This window comes from Diabrotica undecimpunctata, chromosome 3 (genome assembly GCF_040954645.1).
Source record: "Diabrotica undecimpunctata isolate CICGRU chromosome 3, icDiaUnde3, whole genome shotgun sequence".
Taxonomy (NCBI): Eukaryota; Metazoa; Arthropoda; class Insecta; order Coleoptera; family Chrysomelidae; genus Diabrotica; species Diabrotica undecimpunctata.
The window spans coordinates 101,773,419-101,799,564 of record NC_092805.1 but is presented as its reverse complement, the minus strand read 5'-3'; the positions used below and the strand labels follow the sequence as shown (position 1 = coordinate 101,799,564).

The following is a 26,146-nucleotide window of genomic DNA, read 5'->3' as shown; positions in this document are numbered from 1 at the left end:
TTCTCTTTTAAACGTTATTGGTAAGATCTTTAAAGAGAGATTCGAGGACTTTGCCACAGTAAACATCATCCCTTTATTCCAATTGTTTAGTGAAGGTCGCTCTACCAGCACTGCGTTGACTGAAATATTCACTCATGTCATATCACGTCTTAAATTTAACTGACTACCATTTCAGAATAGTTTCTGTGTCACATTCATTTTATTCGTAATACAACATACATAAATTTATAGTGTGATTAATACCCAATTTTTTAGAGTTAATAAAAACAAGATGAAACAAGAAAATAGCTTCAGAACTATTTATTAATAATTGTAAAAACTTAAATAATTGTTATCTAATTAATGTTGACTAATATAAATTATATTTTACATTGCTCTCTATGTGATAATTATTTGTGCTTTGTGTCACAATTCGCAAAACTGTATAAATTTTATCGTATTCAAAACCCTTCAAATGAATAAGAACCTCCGCCTAGTTAACTTCGCACCAATTTTAAACTAGATCTGTTGCCACCTTCACATTGGTTTAAGAAAGTAAACTATGGAATGTGTATGAGGGTGAGGGATTTTTAAAAAATGACGCACACGACATTGACATTAACTTAACCTATAAAATCCAAAATATATGTAAAAATAGGTACAGCATAAATTAAGAATGAATTCGATCTCTATTAGTTAAAAGTATTATTGTTAATACTTTATTCAGTTGTGAAAGATGGTTGTCGTGTGTAGAACGGGTCATCTCTTTAAAAGTTCAAAGACTGTTACTAAATCGCCAAATTTGTTTTTCTCTACTTATAGACCGCCTTACAAAAATAGCTCTAACTTCTTGAGAAGAAACGTACTTGGCAGAGCATCTAATTCATTGGTGGACAATTTTTGTGGTTGTAGATATTTTGCAGTAGACTATTTTCAGTCAAGTGACAATAGGACAACAGTCAGCAAGTTAACTCCACAAGAGGTAAGTGGTAAGATTTTAGTACTACTAGTTTTTAGGTCAGTAAATACACAATCGTTTATTTTGCAACTTTATTCGTATATATTCTACTTATTTAAGAATATTGACATATATCTTGTTTTATTGATTAACTTTTTTAGAACTGAAGGTTATGGCTTTTTGATGTTATATTTTTAGAGATGTTAGTAAACAACAAGTTGGGGAATTATAATGTAAACAGAATTTTTTATTTTATTTGTCTTGCCAATTGGAAATGCTCTCTTGTCACACCTCTGACACACTATTTGTTATAAATTGTGTAATTTAATTAGGTAAAAATTGAGAATTACTTACAGGATAGTCCCTATTCTATAGAATTGTAATTCAGCATGCATATCTCTTTCCTTATTTTTTTTGAGGTAATTTAGATTTTTTACATTAAAGAAAAATACACTGTGGATTTCATTATTTAATTATTCTATTTTGCCACCAAATTACTATATATTTTTTTAATAATTAAAAGAAATTTGGATATTTTTCTTTCCTACTAATGGTTGAAACACCAAAATTTTCTATAATTTACAAAGAACCCCTGCACTTTTCTTATGTACGACCATTACCCATATGTGTGCCAATGATGAATATACAGTTTTTAATTGTATGGCAAAAAATGCTCAATAACTGCCTCTTAAAATCCAGCAAATTTTATTTGCTTGTCTTAAGCAATAAATAAATCTTTAGTTTGTAAGAAAAATTTCAAAATCCTGTATCTCAGGAAAGAAGCATATGCGGACATATATTGCATATTTCTTCCGTCTTGCATAAATGGCATCTTTCTTCCGTCCTGTAGATGACATTTTTCAAAAAAACACCACAAAATAACTTACAGTAGATGTTATTTACAATAGCCAACTTGTAATGCGAATTTATAAATAGTACATAGTCTGCGGTTACCCCAGGCCAATAGCTGCTCATTGAAATTGGTTTTGTTATTTCAAGGATTCACTAACACACCCTCATGTTGGCGGAGCGACATAGTTCGGAACAGCTGATCGCGATAGTTTAGTAGAGAGTCAGACTTTAAATAAGGTGTCTATTATTTTGTCTTTGCGGTGTTTAGCTTAAGGCCATATTCATCACACGTTGTGGTAATCCTATTAATTAGATGTTGAAGTTCTTCGTAATTGCTTGCAATTAACACTGTGTCATCCGCATATCTCAAATTATTAATATTGATGCCATTCATTTTTATACCACATTGAACATTATCCACTGCTTTATTGAAAACGAACTCAGAATAGATGTTAAATAGTAGCGGGGACAAAATGCACCCCTGCCTTAATCCTCTTCGTATTTGAAGCTCTTCAGAAGTGTCCCGGTCAATCCTGATGTTTGCATGTTGATGCCAGTAAAGATTTTTAATAATGCATAGGTCTTTATCATCAATACCTACCTGCTGAAGAATGGCTATCATTTCAGTATGTTTTACTCGATCAACAGCCTTCTCAAAGTCAATAAAACACATATAAACTGGATGTCCAACATCTCTGCATCTCTGTACCATAACCTGAATACTAAATAGTGCTTCTCTTGTTCCAAGGTTATTGCGGAATCCAAACTAGGTGTCACCAAGTTGTTGTTCTATTTTTTAGTACATCCTAGAGTGTAAAATTCGTAGAAATATCTTTAAAACATGCTTTTTGCATTTGCATTTTTAGGTACTGTCACAAAAGTCGACACCCGCCAATCCGTTGGTATATAGCCAGTTTCATAAATTTTATTAAACATATGAAGGAGCGATATTTTACCTGAACTTTCGAAGAGCTTTATTATTTCACTCGGTATTTCATCTGGTCCCGTCGCTTTTCGGGTCTTTGCTAATCGTATTCCTTGTTCAATTTCGTCCATAGTTATGTCAGGTCCTGTAACTACTTCGTTATTTTCAAGCTCGGGCCTTTCATCATTAGACAGTTCCTCAATATACTCTTTCCATCTGTCTATTTTATGCAAATTAGTGATAATCAGTTTTCCGTCTCTATCAACGATGTTATTTGCCTGTTTTTTGTTTTGACCTGTCAGTTCTTTTATTTTTTTATACATATTAAATGAATCACGTTTTCCCTGTAATTCTTCAATTTCTAAACATTCTTCAATTTCTAAACATTTGTTTTCGAAGTATGTTTGTTTTGCAGCACTGATTTTAGTCCTTATCTCTTTAATTATTACTTTATACATTTCGACGTTTTGGTTCTTAAAATTGCGTCTTTTTTCCATCAAGTTCAAAATCTCATGGTTCATCCACTGTTCCTTTTTTTGACTGCTCTCTTTTAAGTTTTGAGTTGAGTTGCTTATAATCGTTTTGATTTGGTTCCAATGATCCTCGATGGATTCTTGTTGTTCATAATTCTTAAAATTGCTCTCTAAATTGTTTGCAATCATCTGGCTATTGTTTCTAATAAAATCCATATCCAGTTTGTTATAGGATAGTTGTTGCTTTATTCGTTTAAATTTTAATTTTATTTCGGCTAACAACAGATTGTGATCAGATGGAACATCGGCACCAGGAAAAGTTTTTACAGACTTTACTGCATTTCTGTAACACTCACTGATAGTTATGTAGTCAATTTGGTTTCTGCCAATATTACGGGGAGTGTTTGCTGGAGATTTCCATGTATATAATCTCCGTTTATGTAGTTTGAAAAAGGTGTTCATTATACATAGGTTATGTTCTTTTCAAAAATCTGCGAAATAATCTCCTCTTTCATTTCTATCGCCCAGTCCATAACATCCAATAATGTTACTTTGTCTGCCTTTTCCTATCTTAGCATTAAGGCCACCATATATATATATATATATATATATATATATATATATATATATATATATATATATATATATATATATATAACATAACAATATAACAATATCTTTATTTTTAGAAAATAATATACATTCCGTGAACATAAAATTATTTAAAAAAAACAGTGTCACAAACGAAAATATTATTTACTTATTCCTAACCGTTACATATACAAATAGTCCTCCACAGAATATGGCTCAAGAGCTACCAGTAATTTAAATATTTGATGTTTATACAAACTTAATCTTTCCTCCCTTTTAATAGGTTCAGGCAGTTTATTAAACAATTTGATGCAGCAATAAAGAGCGTTTTTTTCTGTTATACTTAACCTGTGTATTGGAATTTTATAATTATATAACCTGGTATTTACTATACTATTGGGCTCAAAGTTCCTAAAGAGTATTTTATTCTTATATAGAAACAGTAAGCATTCTTGAATAAATACAGCATAAACTGTTAAAATATTATTACTCCTAAAATGCCCTCTACATGATTCCCTACTTTTTAAGTCAAACATAACTCTGATTATTTTTTTCTGAACCAGAAATACATTATTTATGTCCCTACTGTGGCCAAAATTTATTAGACCATATCTAAATTTTGCTTCAAAATTAGCATGATACACTGTTTTTAATGAGTTACTATTCATGTATTTTTTTAGAACTCTAAAGCTGTAAATCACTTTACTCAAAGACATACATAACTGGTCAACATGTTTATCCCAACATAAAAAATTGTCAATATATAATCCTAAAAATTTGGTACTGCTGCTAATATTTAAAGTGTCATTATTTACAATAATACTGTTTGGCATATCTGAATGTGCATAATTTGTCTTAAACAAAAGAAGATCTGTTTTATTTTGATTTAAAACCAACCTATTCATAGAAAACCAGTCTTTAGCTTTCTGGAACTCTAAACTAGCATTAACGCTTAGAACAGACATGTCTTTACCACTGACTAAAATGTTTGTATCATCTGCATAATTTGTTATGCTGGAAGTAGTATTAGCCACTAGACCATGAAGATCATTGATATAGATCACAAACAGTAAAGGACCAATCACACTTCCTTGTGGTACTCCAATATTGATAGTGCTTTCAGATGAGATGCCTATTTCAGTGTTTTTATGTATTTTTACTAAATGTCTCCTATTTGCCAAGTAGGACTTAAACCAGTTCAATGCTGGTCCACGTATACCATATTTCTCCAATTTATCAAATAATAGGTCATGCACTAAACAGTCATATGCCTTTGATAGGTCCAAAAAGAGACCCAAAGCCATATGACCAATCTCAGTACATTTCTAAGATTATATTATACATAGTCATTTCTAAGATTTTTGAAAAGGAACATAGAAGGCTAATTGATCTATAGTTATTAATTAATTTAGGATCACCCTTTTTGTAAACAGGTGTTACTATGGCAGTTTTCAGGCATTCAGGAAATACACCAGATTTTAGTGAATTATTTATGATTGTAGTGAGAGGATTCACTATCTCCTTTATACACAGTTTAAGGATTTTGGTGGGTATTTCATCAATTCCACAACTCATTTTGTTTTTTAAATTTTTAGTTATATCCATAATTTCAGTTTCTGTCACAGGTGCGACAAACACTGATTTATGTTAGTTGCAATGTTGTCTTTATATTCAGTGTATTGTAATTGAGATAAAGTGTTATTTAAAGCAGTATTTAAGTGGATCATGTATTTATCAGCAATCTCTTGAGGACTACCCTCTACTTTTATTGAATTTACACTTTTTAATTGACCATTAATTTCACTAACAATTTGCCACATGCATTTATTTTTGTTGGCAGCTTCAGACATCCTGTTTTCATATAGCTTTGATCGTTTTGTTATTAGTTTCTTATTATATTCTTTTTTTACCTGTCTATAGGAATCATAGAATTTATGGTTAACTCTGCTCATTGTCAACAAGATGTCTAAACGAGTCTTACATTCTATTATCTCTGGATCATCTCTTTTATTAAGGCCTTTTTTACGTTGCCTAGAATCTAACTTCTTAAAAGGAAAGCACTGATTGAATATATACAGAAACTGATTTAAGAAAGTATTCCATTGATCATTTACACATTTGTAACTTAAATTAAGCCAGTCATGATTATGTAATTTACTTATAAAGGTTTCAATATTATTTGTACTAAAATGATGTATATGTATATATATATATATATATATATATATATATATATATATATATATATATTATATTCTTAATAAGTGCAAACGAAACATTTTTACATATTATATCAAAATTTGCAATGAAGGTTTACATAAACATAGACACGTCCTCTGCCAAACTAGCCTAAAATAAATATAAAAAAAGAGACATGGAAACCATAGTAATATGTTTTGACAGAAAGAAAAAGAAAATCAAATTAATAATGTCATATGTTAGGTAATTTCGCCAATTTTATAATACAATCCTCCTCACATAAACTCGAAAGCTTAGCAAACCTTAAAGAGATTTACTTAAAGGCCAGTATTGACTAACAAGACCCAAAATATACATATCCATATATATATATATATATATATATATATATATATATATATATATATATATATATATATATATATATGTATATATATATATATATATATATATATATATATATATATATATATATATATATAGACGAAACTTGATTGTAATTTTATTTTTTAAAGTATGATACTTAAGTGGATTAAAATTATATCTTTTAATGAGAAATGTAAGAATTTTAAGTAAACATTTAAAAATTTCTTGTTTCATAAAAGAAGAATTATTTAAAGAAGAAATGATTGCTTACAAAATTTTTATAAATTGCGATGTATTTTAAGTAAAGATGGTATAGTAGGCGGTACAGTACACTAGCGTGAAGCTTGATACTATGTTTTCTTTATTTTTAAAATTTAAATACTTTTAGAATTGAGTAAAGTAATTTTATTTTAGTTTTTTATTGAAGCGAAGCTTCTATATGGCGTATTACTTTTTTTCTCCACAGTAAAATGCTGAGTCGGGCGTCACGGAACTAGCGCTACAAGATGGCATCGTCACGTCACATAGAATAGCGGTTCTGGACATCGATTCACTTTACTCTAAGTAGGTTTAAATTAAAAGTTACATGAAAAATAACTAACAAAATATAGGCATTAAATGAGAATTAAAAAATTAAAAGAATATCTGTCACTATGAGATTCTATTCGTAACGAATGTAAAAATTTAAGTAATAAATGTAAATCATAAAAGTCATAAATAACAACATTGAATCATCTGTTTAAATTTTTATAATAACTCTTGTTTTAAAATAATTTGTTATAAATACAATTGTTATTTTTAATCATATTATTTAGAGTATATAATAATTAAATTTACTGTCAAATGATATTTATTTATATTTTATTATTAATATTTGGTCTGAATTTGACAGGTTTGTCATAAGTAAACAACGTATGCTTTGTTAATACATTAACAGGCGGTGTTAGGAGCATACATAATAATTTATTGAATTTGTTTAAAAATATAAAAAATACGTAAATAATAAAATTACTTTATTTAATTTTAAATATATTAATAGTTAGGTTTTCTCCTAACGTCACCTGCTAACGTATTAACAAAACATACGTTCGTCGGCTTACAAGCGAAAGACACTAAGTAAAAAAAATTTTTTTTTACTTTGAGATAACCGTGTTTTAAATTTTTTTAAGAACAATTTGATCAATTTTCACAATTAAAACTTTTATTCGTTGTTTTGTAATTATACGAAGGTTTTCATAAGGTATTAATAATGATTACTGACGAGAAGTAAATTATACAGGGTGTCCCATAATTAATTGGACATTAGCTAATGGGTGATAGCTGACATCAAACTAAAGCGTTTGAGCTCAAATTGCTTAGGCAAAATGTTGCTGGTTTTCGTTCTACAGGGTGATTCATTAATATTTTTTATATTATTTTTAGGGATATATTGAAAACTATTCAACCGATTTAAAGGAAAAAAAATGACATGAAATAACATTCAATTCTACACAAAAAAGGTATTCTTGTTTCAAGTAAAAAAAGTACACCGTTTTCGAAATAAACGTATTTTTTAGCGACGTGTATAAAATGAAAAAATTTTACAAAAACATGTAAATTCAAACATTATTCAAAATTTCTTGAATACGTGAATATTAAATGTATTAGTAGTAGATAATTTTTGCAAAAAAAATGCATATGATTGAAACAATTATTTTTATTAAACCTTTTACACAGTAACAAATTTAAAAAAAATCAGAAATTAAATTAAACAATGAAGTGAATATAAAACAATTGACAAAGTGAATAATTCAAAACTAAACGAAAAAAAATTACAGTAAGTGTTTAAAATGTTCACCATTAGATAAACTACATAATATAAATCTTTTATGTATGTTTTGTCTTATTTTAAATAATGAATTTCTTTGAGCCCTAATAACGTTAACTCCCTCTACAATATTATGCCATAACTCTCGACAGTTATTTATTATATAAACAAGTGACTTTAGGTAGCCCCACAAGCAAAAGTCTAGGGGATTTAGTTCGGGACTGCGTGCTGGCCATGGATATACACTATCTCTACCAATCCAACTTTGAGGATAAATTTCATCTAGATAATTTCTAACTTCTAGGCTATAATGTGGTGGTGCACCATCATGCATATACCAAGAGTTACGTCTCAAATTTAGAGGTATGTCTTCTAAAAGAGTTGATAAATCTTTTCTCAAAAAATTTAGATACGTTACTCCGTCAAACCTAATTGGTACTTCGAATGGTCCTACAATACAATAATCCCCAAATATGCCACACCAGATGTTTATGAAAAACTCATGTTGAAAATGATGTTCTTGAAATGTATGAGGATTTTCTGTCGTATAGGTATAGCTATTGCGCCAGTTAAACATATCTCTTCTAGTAAATGTGGCTTCATCGGTAAATAAAATTTTATTATAAAACATTTGGTCGTCTAAATGCCACCTTATCATAAACTGACTAAATCGGAGCCTTGCTGGAAAATCCTGGCGTAAAAGATTCTGTACTGGAGTAAAACGATACGGATACAGATTTTCTGTCCATATTATTCTTGACACCATAGATTTGCTTATACCTGTGGCCGCAGAAACAAGCCTTGTACTGGTTTCTTGATCTTCTGCAACACGCACAACAATTTCATCCTCCATATCCTCATCAATTACTCTCGGTCTTCCAGCAATTCTGTTTTTGGGATGAAATGACCTTGTTTCGCCTAATCTGTCGAACAATGATCTAATAGTTTTATGGTTTGGTTGTCTTCTATTGGGATAAAGTTCGAAATAGCGTTGAGCTGCTCTACGAGAACAAAAATTTTCATGGGCATACAAACAGATCATATTGCGCATTTCTACATTAGAAAATTTACCACTTAAGACAAAGGTAAAATGCCACATGACGTGGCATTTTACCTTTGTCTTAAGTGGTTTATAAAAAACTTAATAGTACTTTTGACAAATAATGACTCGCACTGCACTTTGACAACTATAAAAATAAATTCGTAGTTGCTTACTTTTTTTTATTTTCGATATTTAAGAAAATTTTTACGAATAGAAAGTACACACATATTCTTTTTTTTTATAATAATAGACTCACACTGCACTTTGATAACAGATAGTAAAAAAATTCGTACTTACGCCTTGACTTTGCCATTAAGTTCACAGCATACCTAGGTAATGTTTTGCGAAAAATTAAATACAGACACGCGTATCATTAACAAAATACGTTTATTTCGAAAACGGTGTACTTTTTTGATTAGAAACTCTAACCTTTTTTGTGTAGAATTGAATGTTATTTCATGTTTTTTTTCCTAGAATGTTTATACAGGGCGGACAAAAAAATTATGGCCACATTAATGAACCGATGTTATAGTAGGTGGCGCTACCTAGTGTCAATGGTAAAACTAATATCATTTTCATATTAAGCATACTAAATAATAGCAAGATACCAAATTTCACCTAAATCGGTTAAATAGTTTTCAATATATCCCTAAAAATAATATAAAAAAATATTAATGAATCACCCTGTAGAACGAAAAATAGCCACATTTTGCCTAAGCAATTCGAGCTCAAAGGCTTTATTTTGGTGTCAGCTATCACCCATTAGTTAATGTCCAATTAATTATGGGACACCCTGTATATTACTAAATTACTAATTTTTGTTTAATTTTCGATTTGAATACGTTGACTTTAGTTTGTTGGTTAGTTTCGTGTGAGTTAGTTTTACTTGTTTAATTTTGCTATGAAAGTATGACTTACGTATATTTTTTTTATTTACTTACTGTCATACGATTATTGCAGGCTTTGTTCACATTGTAAATATAATTTTTGCTTATATAAGTCTTTACTTTTTTCATGTAAATTTTCACAAAACAAGAACATTAATACAAGAAACAGGTATAACAAAACAAAACGTGTATAACAAAAAAATGTATGCTTTTAATTTTCAATGTCTTCGTAAGTCCTTTTCAGCTGGCTCCGCTGTTTGGTCTCGAACAGAAGAAGAACTTGGTAGATTTTTGAACCAGGTATGGAGCGCTTGCGGAACTATATATTTTTCACAGAGCTTTATTTTTTCTTTGCATCCGAAATTGGAAGCTGTTTAGAATATAATTGAGGAGTAACCAAGTTTTCATTATTAATTATCCTCTTTGCCTTTTCTGGAAGCACGATATACAAAACTAACGTTAATATTTTCATAATTCAAAATTATACTTGTTCTAGGAAAGTGTTTCTCATACTTAAAACACTTTACCTTTAACCAGTTGACCGTTTGCCCTTTTTGATCATCTTTTTTATTAACAATAGTAAATTATGCAAGCTTTTTCAAATTTAAGAATTCGTTATAATTAACTTTACGAGTATTATAGGAAGATTTATTCCCATTATTGCCCATTCTGGCCATTTTAAAGACATTTTCATATTCGTGAACACTAAAAATCTCCACATTTTTTTTGGCACTTTCAATAGCGCTATGCATGGAATCTACTTCTATATAGAAGATTCCACTTTCCATGAACCTTTGCTCAATTATCCGAAGACTCGGATGATTTTAACGTTAACAAACTTATCACGCAAAACACTGGAATAAAACTGACAAAACCTATGCAATATACCCAAAAAAATAATTAATTTTTTACAAGATTGGACAAGTCGCTCTGCTTAAGTCAGTCGGTAGGTTCATTCGTAGTCAAGTGAAATATATTAAGTCACTTAGTATGTTTTGCCTGAATCATATATTGTTTTTGATACTTAGTGTGAGAAACATAATAATAAAAATAACCGTTTTTGTTATTGTATGACTTAGTGAGTTTAAGTAAAGAGTAAAAAAAATACAATAAAATGCTGCAAATACCACAAAGTGAAAAAAATTGACTTAGTGTGTTTCGCTTAAGCCGACGCGTTGTTTCCTTCTGACAGACTGTCAAAATCAGATGAAATATTGAATTAATAATAAAATATAAATAAATGTCATTTGATAATAAATTTAATTATCATGTAAAACAAATAGTAATTGTATTTATATTAAATTATTTTAAAAAAGCAAGTGTCATAAAAATTTAAACAGATGATTCAATATTTTTATTAAACAAATAGATATATATATACAAATAATATAAAAATAAAAATTTATACAAATAGTAATTGTATTTATACTACTTATTAAATTATTTTAAAAAAGCAAGTGTCATAAAAATTTAAACAGATGATTCAATATTTTTATTAATTGAATGACATTTATGACTTTAATTTTGAATCGATATTTTTTTCATTTTTTACTTCTCATCTAATGTCTGTATTTTGTTAGTTATTTTTCATGAAGTTTTTAATTTAAACCTGGTTAGAGTAAATAATGATGACTAGAAATGAATTGATTGAGAGTAGTGAATCGATGTGAAGAACCGCTATTTCGTGACGCTACCCGTTACGCCTTCTCGTGGAACTACATCTGGGACGCTCGCATCAGAATTTTACTATAAAGAAAAAAGTAATTCAACGCAAGTACAGAAGCTTCGCTTCAAAAAGAAAACATTACTTAAGATTGCATGAGGTCACTCTTCCTCCTTTATAGTCTACCACAATAATTTAAAAAGAGGTTTATAATTGTAATTAAGATGAATTTGTGTGTTTAAGCAACAATCAGGGTTCAATTTTATTTCTTTGAATATCTCAAGGTCTTCTAAAAGGTTCATTTATCTAAAATTTTTATTTAGAATGTTATGTAAAATTTTACTGTTTTTGGAAGGAGAAAAGAAATGATTATCAAATTTGATATGATGTTCAAAGTTTGATTTATCTGTGTTATTAAGATGTTCTTTGATTCTTTCAGTCCGGTTCTCATTGTTCTACCCACATAAGTCATGTAACAATCCCCGCAAGACAGTTTGTAAATAAGACTTGTTTAATTTATCAATTTTTTCTTTAGTTTTGCTTAAGATGAACTCGATGTGTTTGGTTTTGAAAGATATGTTGAAGTTACTTATTTTATGGCAAAGTACTTTTGATATTTTTTCTTAAATTGGTCGTAAACTGGTTTCAGGAACAGGATTGCTGGTTTCTATTAGTTTCATAATTGAGATTTCTTTATTATAATTTTCTTGGGACACAGGGATGTTAAGAAGTCTGTGGTTTTCTAAAAATTGAAAATTCTAATGTAGAAAAAGAAGAAGAGGAAGAATATTTTTTAATGGTTAAATCTAAAAAGTTGATAATGTTGATATTTTCTACAAGGTCAAATGAATTGTAGGCTGTAAATTATTAATTAATGACGTTGTTGTGTGGTTCTGAAGGTGGGCCTTCTATAAAGGCTAAAATATCATCCACATATCTGTATTGACAAAGAACATCTTAATAATACAGATAAATCAAACTTTAGACATCACATCAAATTTAATAATCATTCCTTTTCTCCCTCCAAAAACAGTAAAATTTTACATAATATTCCAAATAAAATTTTTAGACAAATGAACCTTTTAGAAGACCTTGAGATATCCAAAGAAATGAAATTGAACCCTGATTGTTGCTTAAACACACAAATTAATCTCAATTGCAATTATAAACCTCTTTTTAAATTATTGTGAGAGACTTTAGAGAAGGAAGAGTGACCTCATGCAATCTTAACTAGTTTTTTCTTTTTTAAATTCCATTACTAATTTATAACAATTTGTAATCAGTCATTTGACAAATTATTCTTCTTTGAAACAAGAAATTTTCAAATTTTTATCTTACATTTCCCATCATCAAGAGATACAAGATATATAATATGTAATATATATATATATATATATATATATATATATATATATATATATATATATATATATATATATATATATATATATATATAATTTGAATTACTGTTAGGGATAGCTTGTCAATTGAACCTGCCTTGAATTTCAGTCAATTTTCAACATGTTATTAATTATGTGATGCTATGCAAACCAAGGTTTATGTAACCTAATTTTAGACAGTCTTCGATAAATTTCTCGTTTTATTTTGAATTTTAATTCATCAATTTTTTGATAATTTAAATAATCTTAATTTTCTATGTATTTACCTATGTTACATTCTTTAAGGAATCATTTAAAGGGCCGAAATTCGATTCTACACATTCTGTCTATCGCTTCAACTCCAACCAATTGGTTGGGTTCTTATACCCGTACAATAAGCAAATTTTTGAATTTGTTTTTGTGGAGTCCAATGTTCCGTCTTTTATGTGTTTTTTCTAGTTTTTGTAACTTTTTAACTTTTATAAAAAAAGGAAAAATTGTGGATTTTCCCACCAAAGTACAGGTGCTTTTTAAAACTTGCCATAAGTTATAAATTGTAAACCTTAAATTAGTTACTTATTTTAGTGTTCTATTGTAGCGTAGCTCTGAGGATGGCTTTATAAGCCGAAAGCGCGCAGCTAAGAATTCAAATTTTTACACACTTCAAACATAGTTTTCTTTTCCTTTCTTTTATTTGTCATAAGTGTGTATAAAAACATATCAGTCTTCGCATTTGTTTTTATTGTGGTTAAAAGCTCTTTTTCTTTTTGCATTTACAATAAAACGTGCTGATTAGTAACGTTTTCGGTATAAGATATCTTTAAGATTCGACGATAAAACCACATTTCGAAAGCCTCAATTTTCTTGCAGTTAGCGTCTGTGAGAGTATACGAAAGATATAACATCGTAGTAACCTGATTTTTATGAATATTCATAAATCATGACATTTGAATAGCTTAGCTATTTTAGAAATTCAGATCTTACCTTCTCCTGAAGATCTTGATCTTGATTTAAAAATTCGTTAGCTGTCAGTGTAGAATGTAAGAGTGTTAAATATGTGTTATTGTCCTTTAAAATGAAACGGTTTCTCACAAAATGCCTTCATCTAAAGGCTCATTAAGATGTACCTTCATATCTCACACTTTTTCAGACCGCATTGTTGTGTTTAGGACATTTCTTTCCTTTACGGAATTATACACCATTTCTGGAGAATATGTTCTGGAGCCATCTTTCGACTAGAAACATTAATTCCATCTTTAGCGTGTATACCAGTGTTTTAATCCTGTTTTATGTTAAATTAAGAGGTCTTTCAGTTTTCAACAAATTGGTGCAAGGCCTATCTTCTTCGCATTATTTTACTGCCTTCTAAATATTTGCTGGCTTTTATTTTAATCTCTGAACAAGTTAAAAATTTCACATTTGGGCAACCGTCCAACACAACGATAAATACTTTTGCGAATTTCATGTGTGTACGACATTTTGAACTTATTTATTGATTAAGTTTGACATTTATCAATAAAAACAAACCATGATTTGTTTGTTGTTGTTCTGGTCACTTAATGAGGTATCAAAATCGAGCAGGAATTTCGAGGTACACTTTTTCTTAAAACTATCTCCCGTATATTATGTTCATTCCGTTATTTGATTATTCTACTGTAAGTGCTAAGATGTTTTTTTTTCTTTGTGTTCATGATTAGGTCTATGACACTATGAATTCGGCCTACCACTTTTAGATGAAAGTCTCCTTTTAATTGAAATATACTATTTTATATGAGATATAGATTGAAAATTCATCAAATCGACTTTGTCAATTGAATTTCTAATTAAATCTAAGTGAATCATAGCTAAACTCTTCTTCATGTGCCTCCTTCTCATTGTAAGTTGGCGACCATCAACTGGAATTCTTCTCTAGCTTGTGATAATCTTATAATTGTGCTGGTCTTTCTCATGTCGAGCTAATGGTCTAAGTTTTGCAGCCAAGAGAACTTCTTTCGTCCGATGCCTCGCTTTTTTTTATCTTTTCTTCTACGATCAACTGTGGAAAACCATACTTATCGTTTCTAATATGGCCAAAATAAACACTTTTCTTCGCTTCTTCTTCTTCTTCCTGATGTGCCCATCCGTGAAGAATGTTGGCGATCATCATGGCAATCTTTATCTTATCTGCAGCAGCGCGGAAAAGCTGCACAGATGTTGTCTTCAACCAGGTTCTGAGGTTCTTTAACTAGGATATTCTTCTTATTCCTGAACCTCACTTTCCAAATATTTTCTTTGCAGGATTTACGAAGTATTGTATCTTTCGAGATTTGATGGTGGTCAGTACTTCTCGGTTTTACTTCATTTTTCTGAGGACTCCTCATGTGTGACTCAGTCAGTCCACGGGGTCTTAAGTATTCTCCGATATAGCCACATCTTAATTGCTTCTAATCTTCTGCACATATCTTTGTTTAAGGTAAAATATTTAACACCATAAAAAAGGACAGAGAAGACATAACATCGCAGCATAGCTTCTTACTTTTATAGCAAGAGAAAGGTTGTGGCTCTTGAAGAAGACCCCCATCCGGTTGAAGGTGGATCTAGCTATTCCAATGCGCGCTCTTATCTCCTGGTTGTTAGTCCATTCTTCATTTATTATGGTGCCGAGGTGGTTGTAGTGCGTCACTTATTCTACATAGGATTGATTGACGCAGAGGTGACCTTCTGTTATCCTTTTCTTGCTAATTATCATAAGCTTGATCTTTTTACGTTTATGTTGAGTCCATATGTTGGAGACTGTAATACGTGATTTTGTTTATAAGGCCTTGTAGGTGTTCTAGGTTGTCCACAAATACTATGATGTCATCTGCATATCTGATGTTGTTTAGCCGGTACCCGTTTAGAAGAATACCTTTTTCAGTTTCGTGCAAAGCTTCGATAAATATTCTTTCAGAGTAAAGATTGAAGATTAGAGGAGACAAAATACAGCCTTGCCTCACCCCACGCATGATTTTCACATATTCGGTGTATTCACATCAACTCAATTATTTTTAGATCTTCGTTGTTAATTCATGCAATTGCATGAATTGCATTTAATATTTGCAAAATCCTGACGTGCTGAACTCGATCAAACGCTTTCTTGTAATCAACCAGACAAGCGTATATGTCGCAGTTGACATCTCTTCCTCTCTGGAATAAGACTTGTATTGAGAACAAATCCTCTTTCGTACCAACAGCATTTATGAACCTGAACTGGTTGGGGGAAATTTGAGCACAGCTTGTAAATTCTCTTATGGATTATCCTATGTGGCTATACAGAAGAATCCTAAGGATATCATGGACGGACAAGATAACCAACGAGACTCTACTACGAAGAATGAGGAAAGAAAGAGAGGTGACGTATACCATTAAAAGAAGAAAGTTAGAATATCTAGGACATATAATGAGAAACGGCACTAAATACAGATTACTGAATAATCTTTTAAGGCAAAGTATTGGGAAAGCAAGGAATTGGGAAAAGAAGAATATCATGGTTAAAAAACCTGAAAAAATGGTTCTCCACAACAACAGTTAATATTAAAGCATTTAATGCAAGTTATTTAAAGCATCAGTTAATAAAATAATTATAGCCAGAATGATCGCCAAAATTCAAAACGAATAGGCACCAAAAGAAAAAGAAGGATTATCCTAAGGAACAATTTTAGGAGGTGACTCATGACGTTTATCGTACGGTATTCTTGGAATTTTTTGCCTTCTGCTTTTTTTTTTGAGGTGCAATAAACTCAGACTTCACCCATTCTGTTGGTATTTCTCCAATGTTGTATATGTTGTTGAGTATCTTTGTGATTATTGGGATTGATTCGTTGTCCGTTAGTTTGAGTGTTCTGCTTGTATGTTTCTCTAGATATTCTTTCCACGTTCTTATTATACTCTGTTTTTCCGAGATGATATTTCCGTCAGAATCAGTTAGATTTGTTTTCTGTCACCGTGTTAGTCCACATGTGAGTTTCTTCGTTTAACTGTTGTCAATAGTTCGTTATCTTTATATATTCTTTCCAACACTCGATCATTTGATACTCTATCTATCCATGGTATTTTCAATAACCGCCGGTACAACCACATCTCAAAATAAGCCAGACGTGACAACGGTTTTGCTTTTAACGTCCATTCCTCAACTCGGTACAACAGTGTAGACAGTACGCAAGACTTAATAGCACGCCATCGACTAGTTAGACTCAGGTTTGTATTACAGAACGTGCTTTCATTTTGGAGAACTATATTTATAATGAGCTATATTTAAATTTAAATTTAAATTCAATAAAAACAAAAAAATTGGAATATCTCGGACATATTACACGTGGAGAGAAATACACCTTGCTCCAACTGATCATGCAGGGAAAGATCCAAGGAAAGAGAAGCATAGGGAGGCGTAGAATGTCATCGCTGCGCAACCTGAGAGAGTGGTACGGATGTACATCAAATGAACTTTTCAGAGCAGCCGTCTCAAAAGTTCGAATAGCTATGATGACTGCCGACCTCCGCCGCGGAGATGGCACTTGAAGAAGAAGATATTTATAATAAGGCAAGTGCAAGAGAAATCACTAGAATACAACAAACCGACATATATATGTTTCGTGAACCTTAAAAAGACATTTGACAGGGTCAAATTAATGGACTTTATCCACGCAAGAGAGATACCTCTAGAAATTATCAAAACGATCGAAAATATCTACCAGAACAACACAATAAAAGTAACAGTAGAACAAAAACTAACTGTCCCAATTGAAGCTGATAATGGGTTAAGACAGGGGATTCCCTGAAAATAATCTGCTATGCAGACGACGCAATACTGATATCTAACGGTGAATTTGAGATGATTTAAAACTGCACCAATTAGTATCATCATAGTCACCCAGCTTTCTGCGTCCAAAGTTGATCATGTGCCTCCCCTAATTTCTTCTAGTTCTATCAGTCTTGAGCTTCCTGTAGCCAATTCTCAGTGGTTTTTTTGACGTCGTCTGACCATCGTGTAGGTGGTCTACATCTGCTTCTTCTGTCGGCTCGTGGTCTTCACAGTGTAATTTTTTGGGTCCACTGTCCGTCATTCATTTTAATTTTACCACCTGTAATTTTTTAAAAACAGCCCAACCCAAACCTATTCTATGTTGTATTTCGCGCGGTTTGTTGTTCTTGAAGGAATTTGTACACATGTGTTTCTTTTATGTCAACGTCGCCTATTGTTATTTTAGTTTTGCTTGCATTTAGTCGGAGACCAACTTCCAATGACGCCTTTAATAATTCGTCAAGCATCTTTTCTGCATCAGCGATGTTGTCTGCAATGTTTCCTGCGATGTGTAGAGATTAAGAATTATTTATTTGTCTAAATTGTTGAAGGTAAAAAAAATGTAATAAAACCAAATAAAATTTTTAATATCTCATATTTTACATAAACAAGTACATTAAAGGTGTGTTTACGATGAAACAGAACATCCCGCTTGATTTACATAATTCAAACCATCAGCAATTGTAGAATCTACTAGAGATATGAAATTATTTATTTGTGTAACAGTATCAGACAAATCTGGCAACACTGATGTGGCTACTTGACCTAAAAATTCCACAATTAAACTAAGAGCTTTGATAACTGTACTTCTAAACACTTGTATGAGAAGTAAATAAGGTGTTATAACACCACAAAAGGCTTTAATAAGTATGGCTGATACAACATTTATGACTGTGCTTATAACCGTGTTTACTATATTGTCTAATGATAAGTCTACTGAGCCTCTAGATTGTAGGTCCCTTTCAAGCCGTCGGAGTTGATGCAAAACCACTTGCTTTTCACTTGTTTCTACTGCAGCTGAACTAACAATATGTGCTGTGCAAGCCTGAAACAAAACGTAATTATTAATTTTATATAGAAAGTGATATGATTTATTTTTGTGTCCACTATTGATAAAAGGGACAAGTATAAGATGAAAGAGACATGAAAGAAACATGAACAAATTGGATACCTTGAACAAATAATCATAAGGATAAAAAGTATGTTTTACCTCACTACTTACAGTATTCACTAGTTTTACTATAGTAATATTTATATCACTATATATTCTTTAGTTAATAATAAAAAGTTAAAAATGATAACAACCATTTTATCAAGTAATTAAAATCGGGGATAAAGCTAGAATATATATATATATATATATATATATATATATATATATATATATATATATATATATACTTCAATAATTAATCTGGTAGTTGAGATTTCATTCATGCTAGAGAGTTATTGTTCAGTAGGCGTGTACTTTATCATGAAACGCCATAATTTATTCAATTGACCTTTACCCAGAGGCTATCACACAGTAAGATTAAGAGTTAGGGAAGTATTTTAAAACTGCGAAAATGATTAGGATGTAGTATATTCACCCACAAATCCAGATTTGAAAATCTTAATCCACGTTGTCGTAGGGTAAGAGTGTCCACGTATGAGACATGTACAAATTGCTTACGTAGGGAGGTGGTACAATTCATGTTGATATCCTTCAACTTTCAGCATTTCTTAATATAAAATATATTTCACTTTCGTATGTTACCTTTAAGTTACCTATTAAGAGCCCATGGTCTTAAATGGTAATCCACTGTAAAAAGTACGAAGTATATGGTTATAAGTGAGCCTAACATCCAACACAGAATACTAAGGCAAGCAATTAAAAGTTAAACAAGAAGTACTAAAATTCACATATCTCGGAAAGCGCCAAAGTTGTATTCAGCAAAATTTAGAACTTTCTGTAAAAAGTAAGCTTACAAATTACGAAACCATAGTCTCATGTTATGATTGTTCTGTGTTTTTTTTTCTACGGTGTTGAGAAGTGTTGTCGCTATAAAGAAGTGATGCTAGCATTTGAGATGTGGATATAAACAAAATAGTTTACAAAGTATACTGCTGGAACGACTTACGAAAAACAGCAGGAAATATGATGCAGAAAATACAGAATGAAACAGTTAAAGAGCATGGAGGAGACCTATGTCCAACAGGGGATACAAAAGGTTGAAAGATGAAGATTTATACAAAACTGTCGTGAAAATAGAAATTTTCCAAAATTATATTGTGTACAGGTCAAACTATTAAAGAATTTTGGTAAAAAAAAAGTTAAAATAAAACATTCACTAGAAAATTTCGGATTTATAAAGACTCATTTTTTAATATATTTGTTTTGCAATTTTATCATAATTTTTGCAATACATTTTTATTTGTATGAAATTGACGAAACTGCCCTTTTGACATTAATGTCATATGTAGTTTTATTAATTTTTTTTTATTATATCCACTTATCCAAATCCCATTAATAGCACAGATTAATGATTGCCATCAGAACGCTGCACAAATTACTTTGATAGCCAGCAGATCGCCACCAGTATGTGCTGGTTCACTTATTTGTTTGTTTTCTAGATAAATAACGTTTTATAGATAAATTATTAGATCGCAGCGTCCAGATATTGTCCATTTTGTTGTTATAATTAATTTTACATCATCAAATTAGTCAAATTTTAACAAACAATTTTCGACAATTTTACAAATTTGTCTTTTTTTGCTTCTAAAATTTGATCAACAATATCTCGACGTTGCGACCTAGGGAAACTCATAATCTAACTAAATCTTTTTGGATTTTTGTCAACAGATGATTCAGTTATAAGTTACAATAAACACCACAAAGTAACTTTTTTTTTCATCTTGGAAAATTAGCAGTCTTTTTCGTAATTTTTAATATTTTCGTACCAAAATTTCAGAATACTTTTGAAATGTACTAATATTATAAATAAATTTATATTAAACAATTAAAAAAAAATTAAAAACATGTTTAAAATATTAAAAATAATTCCTGTCCCCCTTAAGTTAAAAATAAAAGTAAATTTGCAAAAGTATTTTTGGTTATAAACCAATGAACAGTAATGTAGAATGTAAACTTTCAAACTAATTGATAAATCGAGCTAAAATGTCCGGCGCACCTTAAGTGGCTCCCGAACTCTATAAAACTGCTTTAAACCTACACGAATTGGCTCCAAAACCCATACATGAACTGGCTCCCGCCCATTACGAAATTACCAGAAATTGAATCTCCTTCTGAAACTTGGATTTTGAAGAAAAGTTGTATAACATATACCAGAAATTAGAAATGTGGTCGTAAGCAATTTATTTATTAAAGAAACTGCAACTTACAGACGGTATGCCTTCTTGACATATTTTTTACAAACTCAAAAGCAGCTATGCGTTTTTCCTGTAAAGACGTATTTGATCTTCAAATCAATTGGTTTTCGGTATACTCTTTTAGGGATACTGCTACTTCTTACTTTAATATAGGTATACAGGCTGTTTGGTAGGTCGATGGAAATTTTTTAAGGGATAATAGGGGACTCCATTTGCAAAATTTTTTGCTAATAATGTATCGCTCAAACTGTCAAGGTTTCCGAAATAAAGTTAAATTTGTCATTATTCGAAAATAAGGCTGCTCGTCTATTTTATTTTTAAAAATAATTATCTAATCGAGATACTTCCCTAACATACAAAATGCCTTACGTATTACTTCCTCAGATTGCAAAAACCCTTCGTTGAATCTTAATGCATTGTTAAAATAACCTTCATTAATGAAACGGGTAAGAAAGTTAAAACACAACAACAATACATCATGCTTTTTGCAACATTTATTATGCCTTATTAAGTATAAATTTCAGAAAACAATCATTGTTGTTCAAAATGAGAACCACCATTCCTAATGCACGTTCTTGCACTGCGTCGTATTTCTGATGTGGTTACTTTTAACCTCAGTTCTGCCCTTTTAATGTCAGCTGCTTCGATAATCCTTTCCATTAAATGAGCTCTAGTTCGGATGGGAACTTGATAAACAAGTTCTATGAATTTGCCCCAGATGTGGTAGTCACACGGTGTTAAATCGGGCGATCTAGCAGGCCACAAAAATTGATGTCAAAACAGTAAAACGCACCTTTCATACGCATACAATAACCATGTTTATAAACCAAAATAAACCACTTCATAGCAGGTAGATTGTTTGTTAGCATAGCAGGTAGATTGTTTTTTGTTTGTTATGCGTTTGGAGAATGACGATAGCTGATGGAAATTTTATGCGAACAGTCAGTGTTGTAGGTTTACATTTTTATTCCATTCGTAAAACAGGGAGGTAGTACGCCTAGATAATTTTTAAACGTGAAATAGACGGTTGTCGAATATTGACAAATTTAACTTTATTTCGGAAACCTTAACAGTTTGAGCGATACATTATTAGCAAAAAATTTTGCAAATGGCGTCCCCTATTATCCCTTAAAAAATTTACATCGACCTACCAAACACCCTGTATATTTAAACATTTTTCAGAACCTTCAAAAATTGGAAAATGTTCGGATGGCAAGTATAAAACAAACAATTGAATTTTGAATGGAAACCCTCGCATGCATTCATCGTTGTTTGTAAAGAAGTACTATTTTCGGCCCACATGGTAGACAGAAATTTGGCGTCTTCAGCAATGTCGTTCTCCGCCAAGAAATCTGCAAATTTTTTAACTGCTGTATGTCTGGGTAAGATTGCTTTAATATGAATCGCAAAACAATCGCCTACGTCTTCGGAGTCCAAAAAAGAAAGAATAAACACGTATTTAAGTAACACGAAATGTCTTTCGATTTCTTCGATTTCTATTCTTTCAAATATTCCGTTGCCAAGCAGAGTTTCTGAATATTTTGCCACCTCTTTTATATAATTGAAGTTCATATAGACTAACAATAGTTTCATATAGACTAACAATAAAACACATCTTTTTAACTTCCGATATATGAAAGTGTCGTAATACTAAACTAACACTAACTAGTTAACACTAACTAAACATATTCTTAAAGATCATACAGAATCAAATTTATAAAAAATGTGAAATAAACATAAGTGACTCGCAGTTTGGATTTAGAAAGGCCTTAGGAACAAGAGAGGCGTTGTTCGTGATTCAAATACTCATTCAAAAATGCCTCGATCGCCAGAAAAAAGTATGTCTCTGTTACATCGACTACCAGAAGGCTTTTGATAGAATCCAGCATGAAAAATTGTTCTATGAACTACAGAAAATAAAGCTAGACGGAAAAAATCTGGTGTCCGACAAGGCTGTGTCAGGTCTCCATTGCTCTTTAAGTTGAACTCTGAATGTCTATTCAAACAAGACCCCTAGACGACCAATGGTCAAGGGGGAATAAATGTTTGTTTTATTAGGAGAACTATTTCTTTAAGCAATTACTGTAATTTAAAGCAATGATTTAAAATTTAAACCAATGATGATAATTTCTGAATCTGAGAGGATAAATTTTCTCCCTATCTATATTACCTATCCGTTAACGATAATTTTAGAATTATTTTGAACTAGATACAACATATTCTTGGTCAAATATCAGTTGTAGAAAAAGTTTAGTATGCAAAAACAACAATTTACATTAAATATCATTGCAAAACATTCAATTTATAAGAATTAAATCAAAATGTTCGAAGTGAAGTGTATGGTCCATGTGAAAATAAATTATAGGTGTGAATATTAATATAAGCTTATATTATTCTCGAAAAAAAAATGTTCAGGGTTTGTTAAGCACTAAAGGTTCCAGCTTTAAGAGCAACCACAAAAGTGTAAGTTGATTTTTACAAAGTGTTATAAACAATTAACGGTTCTGCCTTATTTTGCTGTTTTTAGAGCAAAGAATTAATGAAAAAAATTATAATAAATCATTTTGAAGGTTTTTCTATTTCTTAACAGATAATATGGTTATATTTAAGTATAAATAGATACGTCTGTAATGGTAATCAAAAACATCGCAATTAAAATTTAAAAAAATACGTGGAAAATTTCTGCAGAAAACGAATAGGTTTGCGTACTATAGGTATATATTATCGGAGAAACTTGTCAAATAACTAGGTATTAAGATATCCAGAAAGAAAAACTTATTTCACTGGACTATAATTTATCGCCTGTATATCAATATTTTCAAAACGTACCACACGTAGAAACTTTTAGTCTTAAACTTAAATTACGAATCATTCACAAAAATATATCAGATTCAATAGTCGAAGATTTATACTTGTTTAGTATAGGGTTATTGTACTTACACAAATTAGAAATATCAGCGCAATTTTCAACATTTTGAATGTAACAATTCCACAACCCTGCAAACAGTAAGACTTTTGTAACAAATCTTTATTAATAATAACTTTTTATCTTGACAACCATTTCAAAGGAAAAATACACAGATTAGGACACATTTATATTTACTGACGCCACTGCTTTTCAAAACTATTAAAATATTTGATATGGCTTAAAGCTTCGCTGGAAAGATATAATCCCAAGTTTTTTTCTTAAGAATCAGGCATTTATGTGTCACTCATATTTGTAAATATAAATAAGAATTGCATTAATTACGTTGCCTATTTGCGCTTTAATTTTTTTAGCTTTATGTTGACTAAAGATTTTTACGTTTCACCCAGATTTGATCATTGTCAAGATGTTTGCCTTAACTCTTTCACAAAAACTGATACTTTTATTATAAATATTATTTAGAATTTTAGCGGAATTTAAGAGAAGATATAGTAATATTGTGCAACAATTTTTATGGTATTAAGTAAATCTTCATTATAATACTCCGCTCTCTATAAAGCGGAGAATACAGAATATATAATTTTTTTCTGGAAGACAGATGTGATGTCCACTGCATAATGAGGAATTAATTTAAAAATATTCTCTGTCTCTGAATTTTTCCTCGGTGTCTCACTATCCTATGAGCCCCAATACTGAGCAAACGAAAATGTCATAGTATCGTCAGAACACAAACATTTGGATAGACATAACAGTACATGCACGCCTTCTAGTACATTATACGACACCACTGTGTCCACAATAGTGGAAAATTTGGTTAAAAGGCTTGTCTTTCTGTCTTTATATTTATTTGTTGTTACATAAATTTATAGTTCTCTATATTTTTGAGCTCTTTTGCCCTCCACATGGTTACCAATATACAGTAGGGCCTCGTTAATCCGGAGAGGCAAAAACAAGACTCTTTGCGGATTATCGAGGCATCCGAATTATAGTATGCCATATTTAATGGTAACAAAACATGTTTAACCTTAGTTTCAACAAAATGCAAATATTCAAAATTAAAACCATGTAAGAAAAACAGTGAGTTTAAATAAAACATTAGTTATTTTTTCTTGAAAAAGTCTGTAATAACTTCGTGGCTATCAAATTCGTTTTCTTTAGCCCATTTTAAAGCTGTGTTGAAAGCTCCTACTGCCTCTGAACTATCAACTTTTTCAGAGGCGAGTACTTCAACGCTATTGTCCTCATCTTGCTCATCATCCTCATACATAGCCGCTCGCACAATCTCCTCATCAGTTAACACTTCATATCTTTGTATCTCACTTTCTGCACCACCAGCAGCCCATTCTTGAGCTTCTGCTTCACTTATTTGAGGATCATTGGGCCCCTCAACCTAATAAAAATATGGGCTAAGGGAACATCATCTTTGTGTCCTTTAAAGATATCGATTTTAATGTGTCGATGAGGTTGCCAGGACATAATGGGACCGCGAGAACAAATTCCTTTTTAAACCACTCAAGAACAAGTCTTTCGTAACCCAAGCATTTTTTTGTGCACGATAAAAAAGTAAAGTTCGTGTAACCTTCTGGCTAAGTTCTAGTGTTACGGCTTTCAGATCGCGCAAGCGCCCCTAACATAACTTAACAACTACTTTCGTAGCCGGGACCGACGGCTTTACGTGCCCTCCGAAGCACGGTGGCAGCTCCTTTAAATTAGAAATCGAAAATTTTGTCGGTGCCGGAATACGAACCCGGGCCCTCCAGCTTGTTAAGCCAGTAACATAGCCAGTGAGCTACGGCTGTCACTTGTGCATGATAATAAACAGGAAGACGTGTTGATTTAAATGCCCGTGGGTTTTTTGACTTTAGTTTAAAAGTTTAAGGGTTCCAGCCGCATTTGCTATTTGCACAATAC

At 31.0% G+C, this 26,146-nt stretch overlaps 1 protein-coding gene and 1 long non-coding RNA gene across 2 annotated transcripts in view; one reads left to right on the top strand and one right to left on the bottom strand.

Moving 5' to 3' along the window:
- The first annotated feature begins 568 nt into the window (after positions 1 to 568).
- The window catches only part of Pdp (pyruvate dehydrogenase [acetyl-transferring]-phosphatase 1-like protein, mitochondrial), a 101,506-nt gene continuing 75,928 nt past the window's right edge, over positions 569 to 26,146 (top strand). The window contains exon 1 of the mRNA XM_072526424.1: positions 569 to 961. Coding sequence (XP_072382525.1) covers positions 716 to 961 — 246 coding nt within the window. The 5' untranslated portion in view covers positions 569 to 715. The remainder of the gene's footprint in view (positions 962 to 26,146) is intronic.
- LOC140435929 (uncharacterized) lies at positions 18,507 to 24,643 on the bottom strand. The gene is made up of 2 exons (XR_011950241.1): positions 24,250 to 24,643; positions 18,507 to 18,985 (listed from the first exon to the last, which is right to left on the bottom strand). It is a non-coding gene; the product is annotated as an uncharacterized lncRNA (long non-coding RNA).